General features: G+C 50.6%; 7 protein-coding genes across 7 annotated transcripts; 3 read left to right on the forward strand and 4 right to left on the reverse strand. All coding sequences in view use genetic code 12, as the record gives it.

Annotated features, from left to right (window-relative positions):
- Positions 1–464: 464 nt before the first annotated feature.
- On the forward strand, positions 465–1967 carry MAS2 (mitochondrial-processing protease subunit alpha; the record flags this gene model as incomplete). Its single annotated transcript, XM_034153989.1, has 1 exon — positions 465–1967. One exon carries the CDS (start codon positions 465–467, stop codon positions 1965–1967), a length of 1503 nt encoding a protein of 500 aa, XP_034013802.1.
- A 192-nt stretch (positions 1968–2159) lies between these two features.
- DIURU_001446 (chitin synthase family protein) lies at positions 2160–5333 on the reverse strand (the record flags this gene model as incomplete). Its single annotated transcript, XM_034153990.1, has 1 exon — positions 2160–5333. One exon carries the CDS (start codon positions 5331–5333, stop codon positions 2160–2162), a length of 3174 nt encoding a protein of 1057 aa, XP_034013803.1.
- A 1054-nt stretch (positions 5334–6387) lies between these two features.
- DIURU_001447 (uncharacterized protein) lies at positions 6388–6963 on the forward strand (the record flags this gene model as incomplete). Its single annotated transcript, XM_034153991.1, has 1 exon — positions 6388–6963. One exon carries the CDS (start codon positions 6388–6390, stop codon positions 6961–6963), a length of 576 nt encoding a protein of 191 aa, XP_034013804.1.
- Positions 6964–7324: 361 nt separating this feature from the next.
- Positions 7325–7720, reverse strand: DIURU_001448 (uncharacterized protein; the record flags this gene model as incomplete). The annotated part of the gene is made up of 1 exon (XM_034153992.1): positions 7325–7720. The coding sequence occupies one exon, from the start codon at positions 7718–7720 to the stop codon at positions 7325–7327; it is 396 nt and encodes a 131-aa protein (XP_034013805.1).
- An 880-nt stretch (positions 7721–8600) lies between these two features.
- DIURU_001449 (uncharacterized protein) lies at positions 8601–9398 on the forward strand (the record flags this gene model as incomplete). Its single annotated transcript, XM_034153993.1, has 1 exon — positions 8601–9398. One exon carries the CDS (start codon positions 8601–8603, stop codon positions 9396–9398), a length of 798 nt encoding a protein of 265 aa, XP_034013806.1.
- A 617-nt stretch (positions 9399–10015) lies between these two features.
- PPR1 (Ppr1p) lies at positions 10016–12643 on the reverse strand (the record flags this gene model as incomplete). Its single annotated transcript, XM_034153995.1, has 1 exon — positions 10016–12643. The coding sequence occupies one exon, from the start codon at positions 12641–12643 to the stop codon at positions 10016–10018; it is 2628 nt and encodes an 875-aa protein (XP_034013807.1).
- Positions 12644–13761: 1118 nt separating this feature from the next.
- DIURU_001451 (uncharacterized protein) lies at positions 13762–15843 on the reverse strand (the record flags this gene model as incomplete). The annotated part of the gene is made up of 1 exon (XM_034153996.1): positions 13762–15843. The coding sequence occupies one exon, from the start codon at positions 15841–15843 to the stop codon at positions 13762–13764; it is 2082 nt and encodes a 693-aa protein (XP_034013808.1).
- Between the last annotated feature and the right edge of the window lie 1094 nt (positions 15844–16937).

Consider the following 16937-nt stretch of genomic DNA (forward strand, 5'->3'; position numbering starts at 1 on the left):
TTCATGTGCTTCATAATCATGGTCAATCAATATACTTGATCCCCGAAGCCTAGAGCAGCCCTTTAAGGTTGATCAATTAAAAGTTGTGCTGAGTTATTCTTAAAGTCGCAAATGGCGTCAGCGTATAACATACAACACTCAAGTGCAAGACGCTACCTAGTAGATAGCTAAGATCAAAGAAAGCCAGCGCAAGTTTCTCGTTAACAATATTCCAATATCAAGATGTAGAAGACCCCTAGAACGTCCTTAGAGGGGTTGTTGTAGTAAGGCACATAGAATCAACATCCTAACACAAATCATGGAAATATAAGAAAGTCATTCCAATCTATCATTTATTCATCATCAAACTCATTAGTTGAAACATGAAAATCTCTCATTTCTTCCCCTCATTCGATCTATCCCCCGTTGGCTCTACCAGCCTGAGCCCCACCGATCTCGGTGCGCCACTCTTCGCACCACCACCCATGCTCAGACTGACCTCGACCCGGACCGGTTCCCGCGTGCTCCGCCGGGCGCTTGCGACCCAGGCGTCTCCCGTGGAGATCTCCAAGCTTCTGAACGGCGTCACCGTGGTCACCGACCCCACCCCGGGGCATTTCACCGCCCTCGGCGCCTACGTCAACGCCGGCAGTCGCTACGAAGACCCCCAGCGGTCGGGGCTCTCCCACATCTGGGACCGCTTAGCGTGGAAACTGACGACTAAGACCCTGGGCAAACAAATGCTTGAAAACCTTTCGAAATTGGGGGGCAACTTCATGTGTCTGGCCCAGAGAGAGCTGATGTTCTACCAGGCGCTGGTGTTCAACCACGACGCCGATAAGATGTTTGCGGCGATTGCCCAGACCGTGCGAGACCCTCTCGTCACCGATGAAGAGCTTGTGGAGACCCTCCAGACTGTGGACTACGAAGGCGGCGAGTTGGCGGCTAAGCACGAAACTTTACTTCCTGAGGTGCTCCACGCCGCTGCTTACCACGAAAACACCCTTGGGTTGCCGTTATACTGTCCCCATGAACGTATCCCCGAAATCGGCCGGGCTGAAGTGATGGCTTACCACCAAAAGTTCTACCAGCCTTACAACATCACGGTGGCGATGGTGGGTATCGACCACGCCGACGCCGTCAAGCTTGCCGAGTCTCAGTTTGGCGACTGGAAGGCGACGGCCGAACACTTCGCTTCTCCTGAAATCAACTATACTGGTGGCGAGATCGCTCTTCCCTTCCAGCCTCCGTTATACGCTAACTTGCCCGAGTTAGTCCACATGCAAATCGGGTTTGAAACCGGTGGGTTACTCGACGAGGACTTGTACGCGTTGGCTACGCTTCAGAAGCTCCTTGGCGGCGGTCTGTCGTTTTCTGCTGGTGGTCCCGGTAAGGGAATGTTCCTGCGGCTCTACACCAGAGTGTTGAACCAGTACGGGTTTGTCGAAAACTGCCAGGCGTTCAACCACTCGTACATCGGCCTGGGTCTCTTTGGGATCACACTCTCGTGCTCTCCCAACGCCGCCCATATTATGTCGCAAATCATCTGCTTTGAGCTTGCCGCTCTCCTCGAGAAGGACGCCAAGAAGGGTGCCCTCAACCAACGCGAGGTTCTGCGGGCTAAAAACCAGCTCAAGTCGCTGTTGCTCATGAGCTTCGAGCTGAGACTCGCCAGACTTGAAGATATGGGTCGTCAGGTGCAATGCCACGGCAAGGTGACCCCCGTCGACGAAATGATCGAGAAGATCGAGCAACTCACTATTGCCGACTTGCAAAGAGTGGCGGAGAAGGTGTTGACCGGTAAGGTCGTCACTAACCACACCAGCTCAGGTATTCCTGCGGTGGCCATGCAAGGCAACCGTGGCGAGTTTGGTGATGTCGAATTCATCTTGCAACACTTTGGCTTGGGCCAGCGGTCGGGCCCCGTCTTGACTCAGCCGCGAGACTTTACTCAACCGGAACCCGCCAAGCGTCTGTGGTTCCGCTAAATCTGTATATACCACACCATAGACCAAAATCAAACGTTATAGAGGAAAACATCATTGCTAGGGTTTGCGTACACACTAATTTCACGGGCTCATCAGGAGGATGAATTATTGTAATCTAATTATAATGATTCAAAACTATCTATAGATATGTGCATTAATGTCGTGAGGCGACTCCAGAGTCGCTATTGTTTTCTACCACCGAGTCGACCGGGGGTTCTGGTATTGGGGTTCCGGCTCGGGCTCTAATTCCTCCATAGGCGGCGGTACCGGCTCGGCGTACTCGTATTCATTAGGATATTCCACAGGGTAAGCGTACTCGTAGTTCTCAAAGTCTTCCGGGTGGCGACGGTCCAGTCCTTTAAACCAGGTACTGATCCGCTGGATGAGATAGAGCAGGCACCCAATGAAGCGGAACAACGCCATGAACGCCACGATCCATAAGATCACCGTCAAGAAGATCTTGGCGCGTCCCACCTGGTCATCTTCGCCAAACGTCAGGAAGCCTGCTGCTTCAAGAACGACGGCAATGATGACAAAATTAGTGAACATCCATACTAACACTGTCATCGAACGCACGAGCGCGTAATAATCTTCAGCGGTAGCTTCAGGCTTCGTCTCCTGTTTGGGTTCAGGGGCCTTGATGATTTCAAGCTGGTCAAGGTACAGTTGGTTGATTTCTTCAGGACGGATCGGGATCGCCACATCGAACAAACCGGAGTCGGTAACGCGGGCCAGACCCAAATCAGCGGCTTTGGTGTCACCTTTAGTCCCCCACAGCACGTCGTCAATGTTACAAAAGGCGTAGATGTTGAGCACATTGACGTAGGAAGGACTGAGAAGGAGGTACTGCGCAAACAGGGTGAACATGTGCCACGGCTCAAGGTACATGAACAGGGCAATGAAGTACAAGGCGTAGGTCAGGGCGGTGGCGACGACAAGGTCTCGGAATGACAGGTCGGAGAAGAAGTGGGCTGCCAGATGATCATTCAGGTTGACAAGCTCGGTGATGGAGTGCACCGCCATAAACACCGCGGCGAATATCATGTATATCATCAATATGGCAAAGAAGACCACAATGACAATGTAGAACTTTTCTGTACCTTTTGGTTTATTACCGAAGGCAAGCACAAATGTGGTGACCACTGATGCCACGTACAACCATAGAAAGATCACTGAAAGCACTTTAGCAGCACCAAAACCAAGCAGCGGATCTTCTAGACCGGTACACAAAATGCGGAACACAAGAAAGAACAGACCAAGGGAAAACCACGAGACAATCAAGTTGATAAACTGGTAAATGAACTCGACGTGGAGCCAGAACTTACGGCCAAACAGATGGGAACTCTTCCAGATCTTATAGAAGTGGACCACCGCGTAGATGGCAGCAAAGAACGAACCGTTCAACCACCGTCTTCTTTGTAAGATGAATTCAGCAAGGTGTTCGGGAACATCAGTTTCGGCCGAGGCCAGTTTCACGTACCGCAAAAGCCACAGACACCCTTGTTTGGCAACAAGCTCAAAACAGAGGATTCTGTCTTCGGCCAAGTACATGTTGGAGGTGAAGATACCCGCTTCTTCCTGCATTTGCGTCCGTTTAAGTTCGTATTCATCGTCATTGGGGTCAAGCTCGCCACTGGAATGGAGGAATTCACCCTTAAAGTACTTCTCCAATGGCCCACGTCCGTTGATATCGTTTTGAAGAGCAACGTAGCGGTAGGCGGAGAATGCCCCGGGAAGCACCGAGATGAAACCAAAGATCAGCTCGGTAGGCTTATCGAGAATGTTCAGCATTTTGTACTCAAAGTTCTGCGCGTACACTAACGGGTTAGTGATGATTTGTTTCGCTTTGAGCAGGGCCTTAATCTCACCACAGGCACCGGCCACTTGAGCGTCTTTATCGAACTCCTGCCACAAATGGTATAACGAGCGACCCAGCGGTTGCGTACCGGCATCCAAAAGCACCACTTGTTCTGGTTGAAGCACCTGGCCCAAGGCCTGGAATGCCCACCGGTGCGAGTTGATCTTCTTGGCATTGTTCTCTTTTAAGCAAAACACAAGCTGGACGGGGACGATCTTGGTGGTAGTAAGTTTAACGGTATCGTCAACTTTGCTAATCCCCACTTGGGTAGTGTACTCGTAGATGTGAGCTTTCACCTTCTTATCGTCAACTCTCAGCTTGGCGAGCCCCTCTTGGTATACCCCCAACGCAGCCAAAAGGGCCTGGGCCCGCTTATTGATCTTGGAACGACCATCACTGATAATACACACAACGACTTTCTTCCACAGGTCTTTACCCCACATCAGCAGGTCTTTGCGCAGCTCCAAATGCTTAATGTTTTTAAACACCCCCTTGAGCGTACGGGCAAGGAGAATATCGTCTTCGTTATACATCGTGATCACCACCATAAGCTCTGTCCGCCGAGGTACAGGGTAGTGCACTGGTCTGAGCACGTAGTTTTCTCGGTAGAAGTTGGAAGGACCGCAAGTGACGGCGGTGTATCTCATAAACGCAAACTCACGTTTGAGCCCGCCATTCTTCAATTCGGGGTCAAAGTCTTGGTACTTGGCCAAAAGCTCCAGAGCCACGGGACAATCAAGCACCAAGTGGCCGTTGACGCCTCGCGCTCCCCCAAATTGGAGCGGGGCGTGGCTGGGGATCTCGTCCTCGTACTCCTCGACGTAGCTGGGGCTGCTTTCGTAATCCTTCTCGTAGAACTCTTCCTCGTATACCGGTTCGTCGTAGATGGTTTCTTGGTCCTCAGTGATATCTTTAAGGGAGGGAGGAGGGGCTCGTTTAGTTTTCACCAGGTACTCCAGTGGCGGAGGACCACGGATCAGCGACTTGTGACTAATCAGAGCTTTCGGTGTAGGTGGGAATTCCACTGTAGCAAGGTCGTAGTCGTCACCCTCGATGTTGGTATAGTCGATATGGCGGTCGAACTCGCGTTCCTCATCGTCGTCGACATCGTAGACGTTAGGCACAAATGCGTCGTCAAAATCAGGTTCGAGGTGGTCAGGCTCACCAAAATCGTGGTAGGTACCTTCACCGATGGCCACCGGCAGCGGTTCTCTTCCCGGAGAGCTGTCTAAACGGTGGTAGAACTCATCGTCGTGGGGCTGTCTTTGAGGGTAAGCCGTGCCCAAATCGTAATCTGGGGTACTCCTCAGGTAGCCGTCCGGCGTGGTATGAGTATAAGTCGGCGGCGGGGGTATCTGGGGGAGGTTGAAGGAGTCCAGGTCGGAGCCGGTGCTGGCCTGGGCGTAAGGGTGGGTGGCGTGTCTCCGTTGGAGCATGCGGGCGATCAGCTGCTCGTAGTCCTCGTCATCGTCGCTGTCGGTGGGAGGACGACGTTGAGGTTGAGGCATCGTCGGTGGATGGGTATTAGGGAAAGGATGAAGTGGAGAAAGACGGCGGCAAGGGCGATGATAGTGTTAATTACGTGCGTCTTGCCCGATTTGGCGAAAGGGTAAACACGGCGGGCTGGCTGTTATGGTACGCGCACTGACGACATGCAGTGGGAGAGAGATGAGGGAGGGAGAGGAAGGAAAGCAGCCAAGCTGGGGATTCTCTTTTTGTAGACTTGTTTCGTAGAAATCAAGGAAATCCAGCAATCATCTGATATTTGGTTTGTTTCAGGTCACTGGCTGGCATTGTTGGTTGTGTTGACAACAGGCTAATGAGAGTATTTGAGAACGGAACTTTTCGCACTGGGGGGCTAGCCTTAAGCCCCACGCAGGCACAATCCGCAGCGGCGTCAAAACGTCATGATGTAAGCCATGACCTCAGCAAGGTCTACTACGCTTGATCTACGTCAATAGCGATCTTAGGACCATGCCATCTAAGGCAACTTACGGAAGAGAGGGATGAGAAAAAGAGGTGGAGAGGAGAATATAGACCTAAACAAGATAGGTGTATGCATGTTGAGGTAGCAGCCACATTGCAGGCCAATCACTGAGAAATCCATCATCTCAACTTTTGGTTTCCCAGATCATCCTTAGCTGAATTAGCTGTCATTCAATCGTATTTTCCCTTCCCCGCATGGTTGTTATCGAGGTTAGTCGTTCCCCGCCGAGCCACTGCCTCGCTTTACAACGAGGGGACCGCAATTACTGGCCTGAGAAGACAATGAGGCTGGCGTAGACCTAATGACCAGAAGAACCGAACCCTTCTACCCCCTTAAAAGCCTTTCGCCAATCACATTAAAGAAATCTCGAAGCAATGGCATTGTTTGTCACGCGACCTTGGCGTCGCGTTCATGGCAGGGGGCATGAAGGTAACGTCGTCTATGTGCGGCAAGAATGTTAACAGCGACGGGGTGCCGGCGTCGTGTAGCTTGGTCTGTGTGCCGGCCGTAGTAATTTTTATTCGCCCTGAGCGCTAATCTCCCCGTTTTCGTCACCCACCACTCCCTCTCCCTCAATGCCACCATTCACCCCTCCGCCCTACACAGTGCCGCCGCCTAAGGGCCACCGGTACTGTCGGTACTGTGGCAAGCCCGTGGAGTTCAAGGAGATTGGGTACCACAACCGGCGCTACCACGCTGACGTGTGGACGCCGGCTTATCTGCTGTATCACGGCGACCCCTACCCCTTCAAGTGCTACTTGCCGGGGTGTGGACTGGCATTTCGCAAACACAGTGAGTTAAGAGTCCATCAAGAAAACCACTTGCCGTTTGATGGGAATGGAGGCGCCTCGAAGCCTCCCTCAAACAACCAATCACGGAAGCCCGCCACAGACGCCACCAATGGCTCCAGGCGGTTTCGCTCGCGTACCCGTCGAGTTAAATTTCCAAACGGCGTCATTGAATTTACAGCACTCCCAAAACCCCCAGCATACCCGAGAACCTCAGCATCGCCCCCTCCCTCGCCATTGTCGTCGGCCGCGACGACTCCATCAACCACGGACGTCGAGTCTGATGGCGAGTACCCACTTGACTGCTCGTACCACTCAGAGAATTACGTCCTCTCATCGGCCGCTTTCCCTGACCGCCACTGACAGGTGGGGGCGCATTTAATCATACAGCAAGGCACAGGTGGTCGCGCTGACAGGCAGTATGTACCCCATAGGGCACTTACTGCAAATGCACAACTTGAGAGATGACTTTTTGGAGATTTATATAGTTTAGTGAATTATGTGTTTCACAATTCTGTAGGGAAAACTAAGCTATTTGACATGTGGGCTACTTTCGAAAGCTCACACCAAGGTTCTCTCTACATTGTGAACTATTGTCACTCAGTCGAAAACTCGACAAAGGATTGGACATTTACTCAATTCTTCAGTGTGATAGCCAAGGCTAAAGAAATCTACTTTGAGTGTTCGTAATTGTCAACTCACTAAATAGTCGTGGTACCATCATTCAATCAAAACCATCACGCATGGGGAACTTGTTGGGAAAGAATTCCACCTTAGCCACCTGTTTCTCCCGCTTAGTTTTGGGGTCGTAGACATTGAACGCCGGAGGATCCTTTTCACCAAACATGCCAATGTCGACGCCCAAGAACACCGCCTTCTGCGTGGCTCCCTTTGGTGTCTTATACTCAACAAGACAGCCAAACGGCTGGAGGCAATCCTTGTTTGGAGGCTTGCCCAAGGCTCGCGTAATGGGAGCCTCGAACGTGCCCCCTCGTTCAAAGGGCGTCAGGTTGTGTCTGGCCAGGACATACATCATGGCTTGCATGGTGAACTCTTCTGGGAGTCCCAGAGTTTGGAGATACTCCTGGGCTTGTTGCAAAGCCTCAGCACCGAAATTCATATTGGCTCAACCAAGTAGGGTGACAACAGGGGGTGAAATATCCTCAACATGTTGCACACGTGTCAGCTCATCGGAATTGACCCTCCGACAATCCCGTCTTTTTTGTGTGACATGCGCTCGCCAGTTTATGGTAGCTCGAAAAAAGCCGTGCCAAGTCCTAAAGCCCTAGGTCGTGTGAAGCGTATAACACACCATTTACGATCCCATTCTACGTCTAATTAGATCAAGTACAAGTCTGTGTAATGATTACAGTAAAGCTATAGCCATTTGTTGTACGGTTTTACGGAATCGATATGCAGTAACTACATCTCATTGGTTAAAAACAACTTCATTTCCGAATGTCCATACTCAGCCACCGATTGTCCTTACAACGAGAATTTTTAGCTAATGAACAATAATCACCGAGGAGTAATGTTCCATACCCCGAGTGTGGTATCATAATGAGCTTCCAAAATTAACTTTCTGTGAACCTATATAGTTACATTACTCATTGATAATCGATAAAACGAGCGTGACGGCCTTCGTATAGGCGTCACAGTTTTTGAAAGAGGATTACCGCGTGGCGACACAAACTTCAGAAAGGATCGACTAAGTCACGTGACGTGCATCCACTGAGGATGAAATTACCATCAAATACGCCATGAATGCCAGTGAATTTGAAATCTATTGAAAGATCAGACGTTTGTGATTCTTTTATTGACTCCAGTTTATAAATCGGATCACAACTTCTCGAGCTATATCCTCATTTTCCCCTCCCATTGAGGAAATTTCAATCGCGAATCCTCAGATGCACTCGTCAGGGGTGCGCTAAACGAGGCCTCTATAAAAATATTGCCACTCCCCTCCTCTTGGTCTCAAAAATTCTCAACTCCAGAAAGCAATGAGCAACACTGAAGTGAAACAAGAAATGACGAACGATTTTGGAGAGGAGCAGCAACTGGGTGAGTTGATATATCCTCCCTATCTCTTTTTGCAGTTGATGTCGAATGCGCCCGAGCCCAAGGTGGAGGCGTGCTTGCAATTGGCGAAGAAGTGGAAGCACGAGGATCCAGATCCAAAAGACGTTCCAAAGTACGTTGCGGGCATCTCCGCCGGACTCTATGGGACCAAGTCGCAGGCGCTCACCGACGCGTTGATGCTGATGTTGGTGGCGCTCTCAAAGACAAAACAGTTTCATCGGATGAATAGCTCGCAGTGCGTCAAGATCATTCGGGCCATTGAAATTGTTCCTCACCAAGATAGTCGCTACCTCTACGACGACGTAATCACGGTGGTGGCTGCCCTCTGGTTTGCGTTCCCGAAACAAGTGGAAGAGTATGCGAAAAACCGGGGTTCAATGCTTTTCGATTTTGTGCTTGATAGAATTGTCGACACTTTCGATGATAAGAAACCTATCCTCGACGTCGTTGACAACTTGGCTAGCTTGATTTTGGCGACACATGGCAACTATCCTAAGACGTCCTACGAGTACGTATTGCAATGCGAAGGTCGTATGCACCGCAAATACTATTCCCGCTTACACGGAATGTTTGCGGAATACGGCAACGATGGCAGCGAGGATGAAGATGATGATGAAGATGATGATGAGGTTGTGAATGAGGATGAGGGTGAGGGTGAGGAGGCAGAATCTAATGAGGTTGGCCATGACGAAGCCGTTGAAGTTGAGGCTGAAAGCTGAAATGACAATGATTTGACGTTGCTGAGAATAACGATGATAATGACGATAATGATGACAAAAACTTTGGCAAATAAGATTATGGTGTAACGACTAAGAGAATAACAAAACAGATTGATAGCGATTAATAAATAATGAGCATTGTGCCTTTATGAAACCATAAACCTCACCTCTTCAACTAGGAGGTGACGAAAGGCAATTGGGAACTGTTCTTTTTTTGCGAGTGTTTGATTCTATGGTAAAAACCCGTATTTTCAGTATAGTTGAAATATACGCGAAATTCCAAAAGTTTGCAGAGAAAGGGAGAAAGTGGATGATCGTAATCACCAACATCCGAAGCTATTAACAACAAGCACATGAGTTAAATTGGGAGTCCTTGCTGGTCAAGATCATTACTTGTTGACGCCTTTTGCTTCTCATTGCATATTTTGGTTGGTCAAAGCACACAGTTGCGAAACGACCTCTCAATTCTTCGAGAAAAACTCACAAAGCAAGATATGATTACGTTTGCTTTAGATCAGTACTACAGGATACTTCTCATAATACCTTCTATTAGATGACTGAGGGTCACCGGAGCCGGTCCGGTGGGTAATAATACATGACTAAAAAGTATACAGGCTTCAGCCGTTGTTGCTGACAGTATCAGAGTTGTCGGTTAAAAACCCCGGGTTCAAGCTGATGTTGCTTGGCCCCTGCCCCGGATTGGTGAAGAACTGGTCCCAGATTATCTCGTTGGGCATTTGTCTCATCATCTCAAACGCCTTGCGGTCTTCGCGGTACTCACGCTGCTGAGGGTGAGGCAGTTGCGGCTTGTCGCTATCTCCCAGTGGCAGGTTATAGATATCGTGGCGGAAGGCTTCGTAGGCGGAATCGCGCCGCAGACCCAGCGACATCGGCAGCACGTTCTCCAATTCCTGGAAGAACGTTTCGAGTTCGTTGATGGGGATGTTGGGAGCGCCGCCACCAACGTCATTGTTGTTGTTGTTATTGGCCGGCGTCTGAGCCATCAGCAGGGCGCGAGCAGGCAGGTCCACCGTCATCGGGGTGCGGCCGTCGTCGGGAGCCGGGATCCAGTCAAATGTCGTTTGTTCTTGCGATTGCACCATGAGCGGGTAAGCGTCACGCCATAACCGTTCGGGGAACGCTTCTGGCACTGCGGGGTTGGCCAGCGGCGGGCCTGGCAGTTGTGTGGGTTTCTCCTGGTTCAAGATCTCCACAAGCTTCATCAACAGCGAGTTGGCGTTGGAGTCGATGTTGTGGATCATCTCCTTCAGCACCGCCTTGGTGTTGCCGTGGACAACCTCATTATACTTGATCTTGATGATGACCATGGTTAAGTTCTTGAAGATGTCGCGACAGGTGATGGCGGCGTCACAGCGGTCCACTAGCAGATTGAGGATGTTCAAGGCTTGCAGCGTCACTTTCTTCACTTCGAGAATAGGGTTGACTTTGCGTACTTCCTCACAGTTGTAGATCAGGAACAAATACAGCAGCCCCGCCATGAACAAGTTGTGGACGGCAGCCCAGGTGAAGTTGATCAGTTTGAGCTCGAGAAGCTCCTGGTACACTTCAATGAGGCCCCGGGCCGCCATCAGCACCTGTAAGAAGTCCTCCGTCAGCAAGCAGTGGTTCTTCGGTGAGAGCCCGTAAAGGTTAAGTAGAGCGTGGTAGTAGTTGAGGTCAAAGAACCGAGTGTTAAAGTCACAGTTCATTTCCACGGGACGACGGGGACACAGCTGGCGCCACTCGTGGAGTCTGCGGAGTATCAGCCCTCGCCATTCGTCCACCGACTTAAACTTACGTGGAAGCTCACAATTAGTGTATAAGATCCGTTGGAGTTCCAGCTGGATTTGCCGGATTTTGAACATCAGACACGCCACGCGTTTATACAGAGGGTGACCAGAGAATTTCTTTGCTTTAGCAGCACATTCCAAGGGGACGATTTCGGCGTCATCGTTCTTGGAAGGAAACGGGGTGTTGATACTCTGATCGGGGATGCCCACGGGACGGTTCAAATAAAAACATACTTGGCGGTCCAACAGGTATGTGCACCAAAAGAGCCGTCGCCGTTTATCAACAATGAACGGGTCGAGGTCTTGGTGGATCTTCAGGTTAAGTTCATTATGGAGCTCAAGGTCGACACAGAGCCGTAACGCCAGTCCCAACGTGTACCATACCCCGGGGTAGGTGGGGCGCATCGTCAGGTAAACGGCAAACAATAAGATCCCCTGTAATGCCTCCAAGTGGTCGCCCAGCTGGTGTACTTTGTCAAAGTACTTACAGGCGGCAAACCGGAACAGCGCCAGAATCAGGATCGGGTACTGCAAGTGTTTCGCCAGCAGAGCAATGGCAAAGCACATGTTCAAGAAATAGAGCGCTTTGTGGTATTTCTTGGGTGGTCTGATGCCATTCAGTACTTTGCGGATATGGTCGTCAGTAGGGTCAGTACACCCTTGTAACGCCGTTTCAAACTTCTGGATGTACTGGTCGAACCAAGGGGCCTCTTGGACGCCTGCAGTGGCGCCAACGGTGGCCGACAGCTGGTCCATGATGTAGTCAGCGTTGATCTCTGTATAGTTGGATGCGAGGGAAAAGTCGGCAAAATTGAACGGGCCGTAGATGGGGAGGAAGTATTCCTTTAAGAACTCTTCTCGGTGCAAAATAGGGAGCTGGGAGTTGGATTGGGCAAAGAATACTTGGAGGAATTCGAGGGCAGTAATCTTGGGCGGGAGGATGGCTGGTAATATCGGGATCAGCTGGTTACCCACCGTAGTCAGGTCTCGTCGGCCTAAGCTTGGATTCTGTAAAATCGGGATCAGCTTTTTATTATTGTTGACTCTCACTGCCGTCAGCATCAACCGAGAAAACGAGATATTGGTATCGCCCATGCCATCCCCGGGTCCCACAGCCTCAGTAGCAGCCACCAGACCATTACCCACCACTTTAGCTCGCTTAGCATCATTAGGTTCCAGCGAATTAACCTCGATGCCGCTCTGCTTCAACTGGGCCTCCAACGCCTTCACCCGGTCCTCAAGCTGTAACGTGTACAGTCTCGGCACCTCACGGGCCACGACGGGGTCAAACACGATGCAGTCGGCCCCGATCTTGGCACACTTCAGGCATTTGGGGAAGTTCTGGTCGCACTTGATCTTCTTGACCCGACACCGCTGGCACGCGGGGATCTTGGTGATGTTGGCCAAGGCGTCTTTGGCGTCGGTGTCGTCGGGGTCGGGCTTCACGCGTTTCATCGCCCAACGGACCTTTTGATGTTTTGGTTAATTTGGCAAAAAAAAGCAAAGGAAACGGCGGGGTGTGGAGGTGGGCAGGGTGGGGAATCAACCCTTTATTTAGGCAGCAGGGGACCCCGGAGTGCACACCGAAAAAATCATCGCTAGTTTTAAACAGTTCGGAATTTTCCGAAGGTTTGCGGCACCGGTGTAGCGGACGCGACGACACCAGGAAACTTCCGGTGACTCTGGACCAAAGTAGGACGACTGTAACAGGCGACTACCGATCATGTCAGAAGAGAGGTAGTTCCCATAGAAACTGCTTAAAGGAACTGGGCTATTCCTGGTTTTGGGGGGTGGCTAGTGCGGTGGCCGCGAGGCGTACCGAATCCGAATTGCGTCTACTTCGACGCCGCTTTACACGGAGAACGCTCGCCGCCAACGTTTAGGTAAACTTGACTCGACTCGGGGAGTAAGAGGGGAAGCACAACCGGGACTAACGACTCGGGGATTACTCAGAGAAATGTATAAATAAGTGTTATCGATGCTGGCTGATTGGACTATTGAGATCTCGATCTGAGGATGTTAAACCACATTCGTTTCGAACCGGTTGAAATTCCGTCACGCTCACAAAAGCGTACACGCGATCGTGGCGGCGAGGCACACGTGAAAAATAGAAGGGCTTCACACCCAGATACTGAAAGAGCCTACAGAGCAAATAGACTGTGATGGTAGAAAGGGTAGGTGGTCACTTGAGGCTAACTGTAAATACGAGAATGGGGGGTGATTCCGCGACGCATACTCTTGCTTTCTCGTACTTAAAGTACAGTGTGTGTGCGGTTCGCAGGCTAACTTTTACTCGATCGGTACACAAAATCGGATAATCGGAACAACACCTCGGGATATCTCGGAAGCAGTCCAGATAATCAACCTAAAATACATAGCAATTCCTCTTTATCTAAATAGACACAGCCACTCGGTAATTTATACTACTTTGGAAGCAGTTTTGAGGCTGAGTAGAGATTTATCAGATCGGAGTGATGAGATTAATTACTGTAATTAGGTTGTACATTTTCATTAGTGAGATTAGTTATTATTAGGAGTGTTTCCTCTTTTGGTAGACAGTTTGCTTGTTTCAATTACTTGTCAACGTGTTTGACGGGGGCTTTTTCGAGCTTCCATTGGCCGAATAATGGCGGCACGTACAATTCGTAGGAAGTGGTGGCAGCATTGAAGTTATTGGGATCGCGTTCGACACGGAAACGAGTGACCAATGAGTCCGGGTACAACGGATACTTCACCCACTCGGCACTCACCTTCTGGTGGGCCAACGCCAGCTCCACCTGGTCCTGGTACCCGGGCAAAATCGGTTGCGGGAAGCGGCGCACGGGGTTGGTCTCGCTACACTCCGCCGCCAACGGCAGCTGTTTCGCCAAAATCAAGTCCAGCCAGTTGCGCTTGTTTAAGAAGCGGTTGTTGTCGCGATCTTTAGCGTTGACGTCGCAGAAGAACAACGGCACACAGTCTTCCTGAGTGTTCTTGTCGAACGTGTGGATTCTCAGCCGCTTTTGCAATAACGTCGCCATGCCGTCGGGAGGAGGACCGTTGATGATTGCCAGCGAAATAACGTTGAAGATGAGCCGGGGGTCGTTTTCGGGAGTCTCGAGCACGTTGGCGTTTTCGACGACGACATCCTTATTCTCCACCACTCGGTGCATGGTGGGGTGTTTGTGGAACTTCAGCTTCACCCGGCCCAACGCCGCCAAGTGAACGTCACCCAGCAAGATCGTCACTCTGACCCCCTTAGCGGCGCCAAATTCAATCAACAGCTTCGTCAATTTGTTGCGTTCGGCCTTGTGGTCGGCAGCACACCAGTGGTCGTTCAAATCGTCCAATACTTCCACCTCACCGTCAAACTCGTTGACCAACCCTTTGTTGATTAAATTACGCTGAGCCATCATTCTTGCCGGAGCCAAAGCCGTCAGCGAAAGCAATTTCTCAAGCCACACCAATCTGGGGTAGAAGATGGGCACCCCCAACATCACCAATAAGTGTTTAATGTTAGGGTTATTCAGGATCTCCCGTTCCAACCGGTCGAACACTACCCCATACGTTTCTCTCAGACAGATCTGGTCAAGCTTACGCTCAGTACGACAGTCAAGGCCAAGCAACGCGATTTCTTTACCCAAATTCATATAGATCAGGTGGTTAGGCTGCTTAATATAGGGGCCAACACCACCTAAGATCCACAGCGGCTCGGCTTTGCCGTACAGAGGCTCGTCCAACGAGACGTGTTGCTGGAACAACATGTAGTACTTGTATGCCTTGGCACCAAGAAGCTGGAACAAATCGCCTCTCATCGTCTTATCCTTATAGGAGCCGTAGCCATCGATGATATCGTGGTCATCATAAATGTTTACCGACGGGATCATCAGCAATGCCCGGGGGAATGCCGACAGCACCAACGTGCCCAATTTGACTTTGAGGAACCCTTTACCGAACCAGTTAGTGTAAGTCTTGAGGTAGTAGTTGTCGACTTCCAAGTCCAATTCCGGGGTCACCTTGACGTGCCGTTTGCGGGAGTATTTCGACAGTTCCGCCCACTGTTTCACCTTCAGCAGCGCCAATTTGATCCCGTCACAGTAGAGCTGGTCGCCGCCACCAAGCATCACGTGGTAGTGCAAGTCGGCGTGCTTATTAAGCACGTCAAGCCACAACGACAGTTTAAAGTCCTTAGTGTCAGTTCCCAAAGACATCCCGTTACACAGGTACAGCACCACGTTCATCAGCATCGCCAGCGCGGGGACAAAGAACAGGTACAGCAGCACGTGGACACCGTTAACAGCATATTTGACCAACTGTTCATAGGTAGCAAGTCTCAAATCAATCAAATAACGGTAGAATACAAGCCCCAGCTCGACGGCAATCTTGGTACCGACAAACTCTCCCAGTTCTAGCTGGGGCTCGCCTTCGCCCACCAGCGGACCAACATCAAACGTCACTTCAGGCATGGGTTCAGTTTCATCAACCACCAAAAGGATCAGCCCCCGGTAGTTGTCTTGGTTGCCTTCGTGGGTGCCAAAGAGGCGGAGTAACGGGCCACAGCGGACGTTGACGCCGGCGACAAACGGTTCGGTGGGACACACCTCGGGGGGGTTTTTGCCCGTGATTTCATTTTCTTCCTGGTAGATGCTAAGCGGGAATGGCTCAAACCACGACATGGCAGAGAGCAATGGCGGGCAATTAGGAAGGGGGGGTGTAAATTGGACGCGATGTTTACGTCTTCGGCGTAGATTGTGCTATATTTGTTCGCGCGCGTGCACTGTGTGCAGGAGTGAAGTTGGTTAGACGATTGCTCCAACCTTGTAAATTTTGCTATGCCGAGGCCTGATGTAGCCAGCAAGGGGGGAGCAGAAGTCGGCGGTAGGGAAGCAGTGAATGTAATTACACTAACAATTCCGATTTAAATGGAAAAAGGTACGTCTTTTTGCCGTAAATTCTTTGGTTTTTTTTGTTGTTTGAGGGGTGAAATTTGTCGAGAGACGACGAATTGTGGGGTAGGGCGCCACTGGTTGACGATGGCCAGCAGTGCTTATCTGCAGGAAAAGCGCCTTTCTACTGACCAGCCATTCTCTAATAAGGTAATTCTAAGCACCGTGAGTCGTTATTTCGACTCCTGGTATTTCTAAGTGGTAAGGAAATAAATACGGCTTCAAGCAGTAATGTCAAACCTTGTTTTGTGGAATGTCTAAGCCCCAGTGGTTAAGCCCTGTCTTCCCCCCGCCTCCCTCCCCTCTCGCCGCAGTCTGGTCTCGTATCCCACGTTCCCAGCGCAATTTCCAGGATTCTCACTGGCCAATTAACTCCGCCAGCGAGACCTGAGCCCCTACCAAAATGGATGATAAGTGACCACAAGTAGCGATTGGGAAATTACTATGTTATGGTGGTGTCAGCGTAAGTACGGTGCCTGTTTCACTTGGACCCCTGGTTTACATACATCACGTAGATGCCACGCGGAGATAACCGTAGGGTGTGTCAGCCGTGGCCCGATTTTTTTGTTTCTGCCATGCCTTTCGTCACTGGTAGGCAACGCCCGAAACGCGCATGTGTCACGCCGGTTTGGTCGACCCGGCCCAAGCGGGCGAGGGACCAAGACAGTGTACGAGCCAAGACAGTCTTCAAACCAGGGGTAAAGGGGTCTGATCCAGAGACTGCAAAGATTACAAAGGCATCTACAATAAGCTAGATAAGGCTTAAATGTTTATAGCTTGTTATATTCGTTAGCAATGGTGGGGGTGGGGTGGGTCACGTCTTG

This window comes from Diutina rugosa (genome assembly GCF_008704595.1).
Source record: "Diutina rugosa strain CBS 613 chromosome Unknown scaffold25_size169986, whole genome shotgun sequence".
Lineage (NCBI taxonomy): Eukaryota > Fungi > Ascomycota > Pichiomycetes > Serinales > Debaryomycetaceae > Diutina > Diutina rugosa.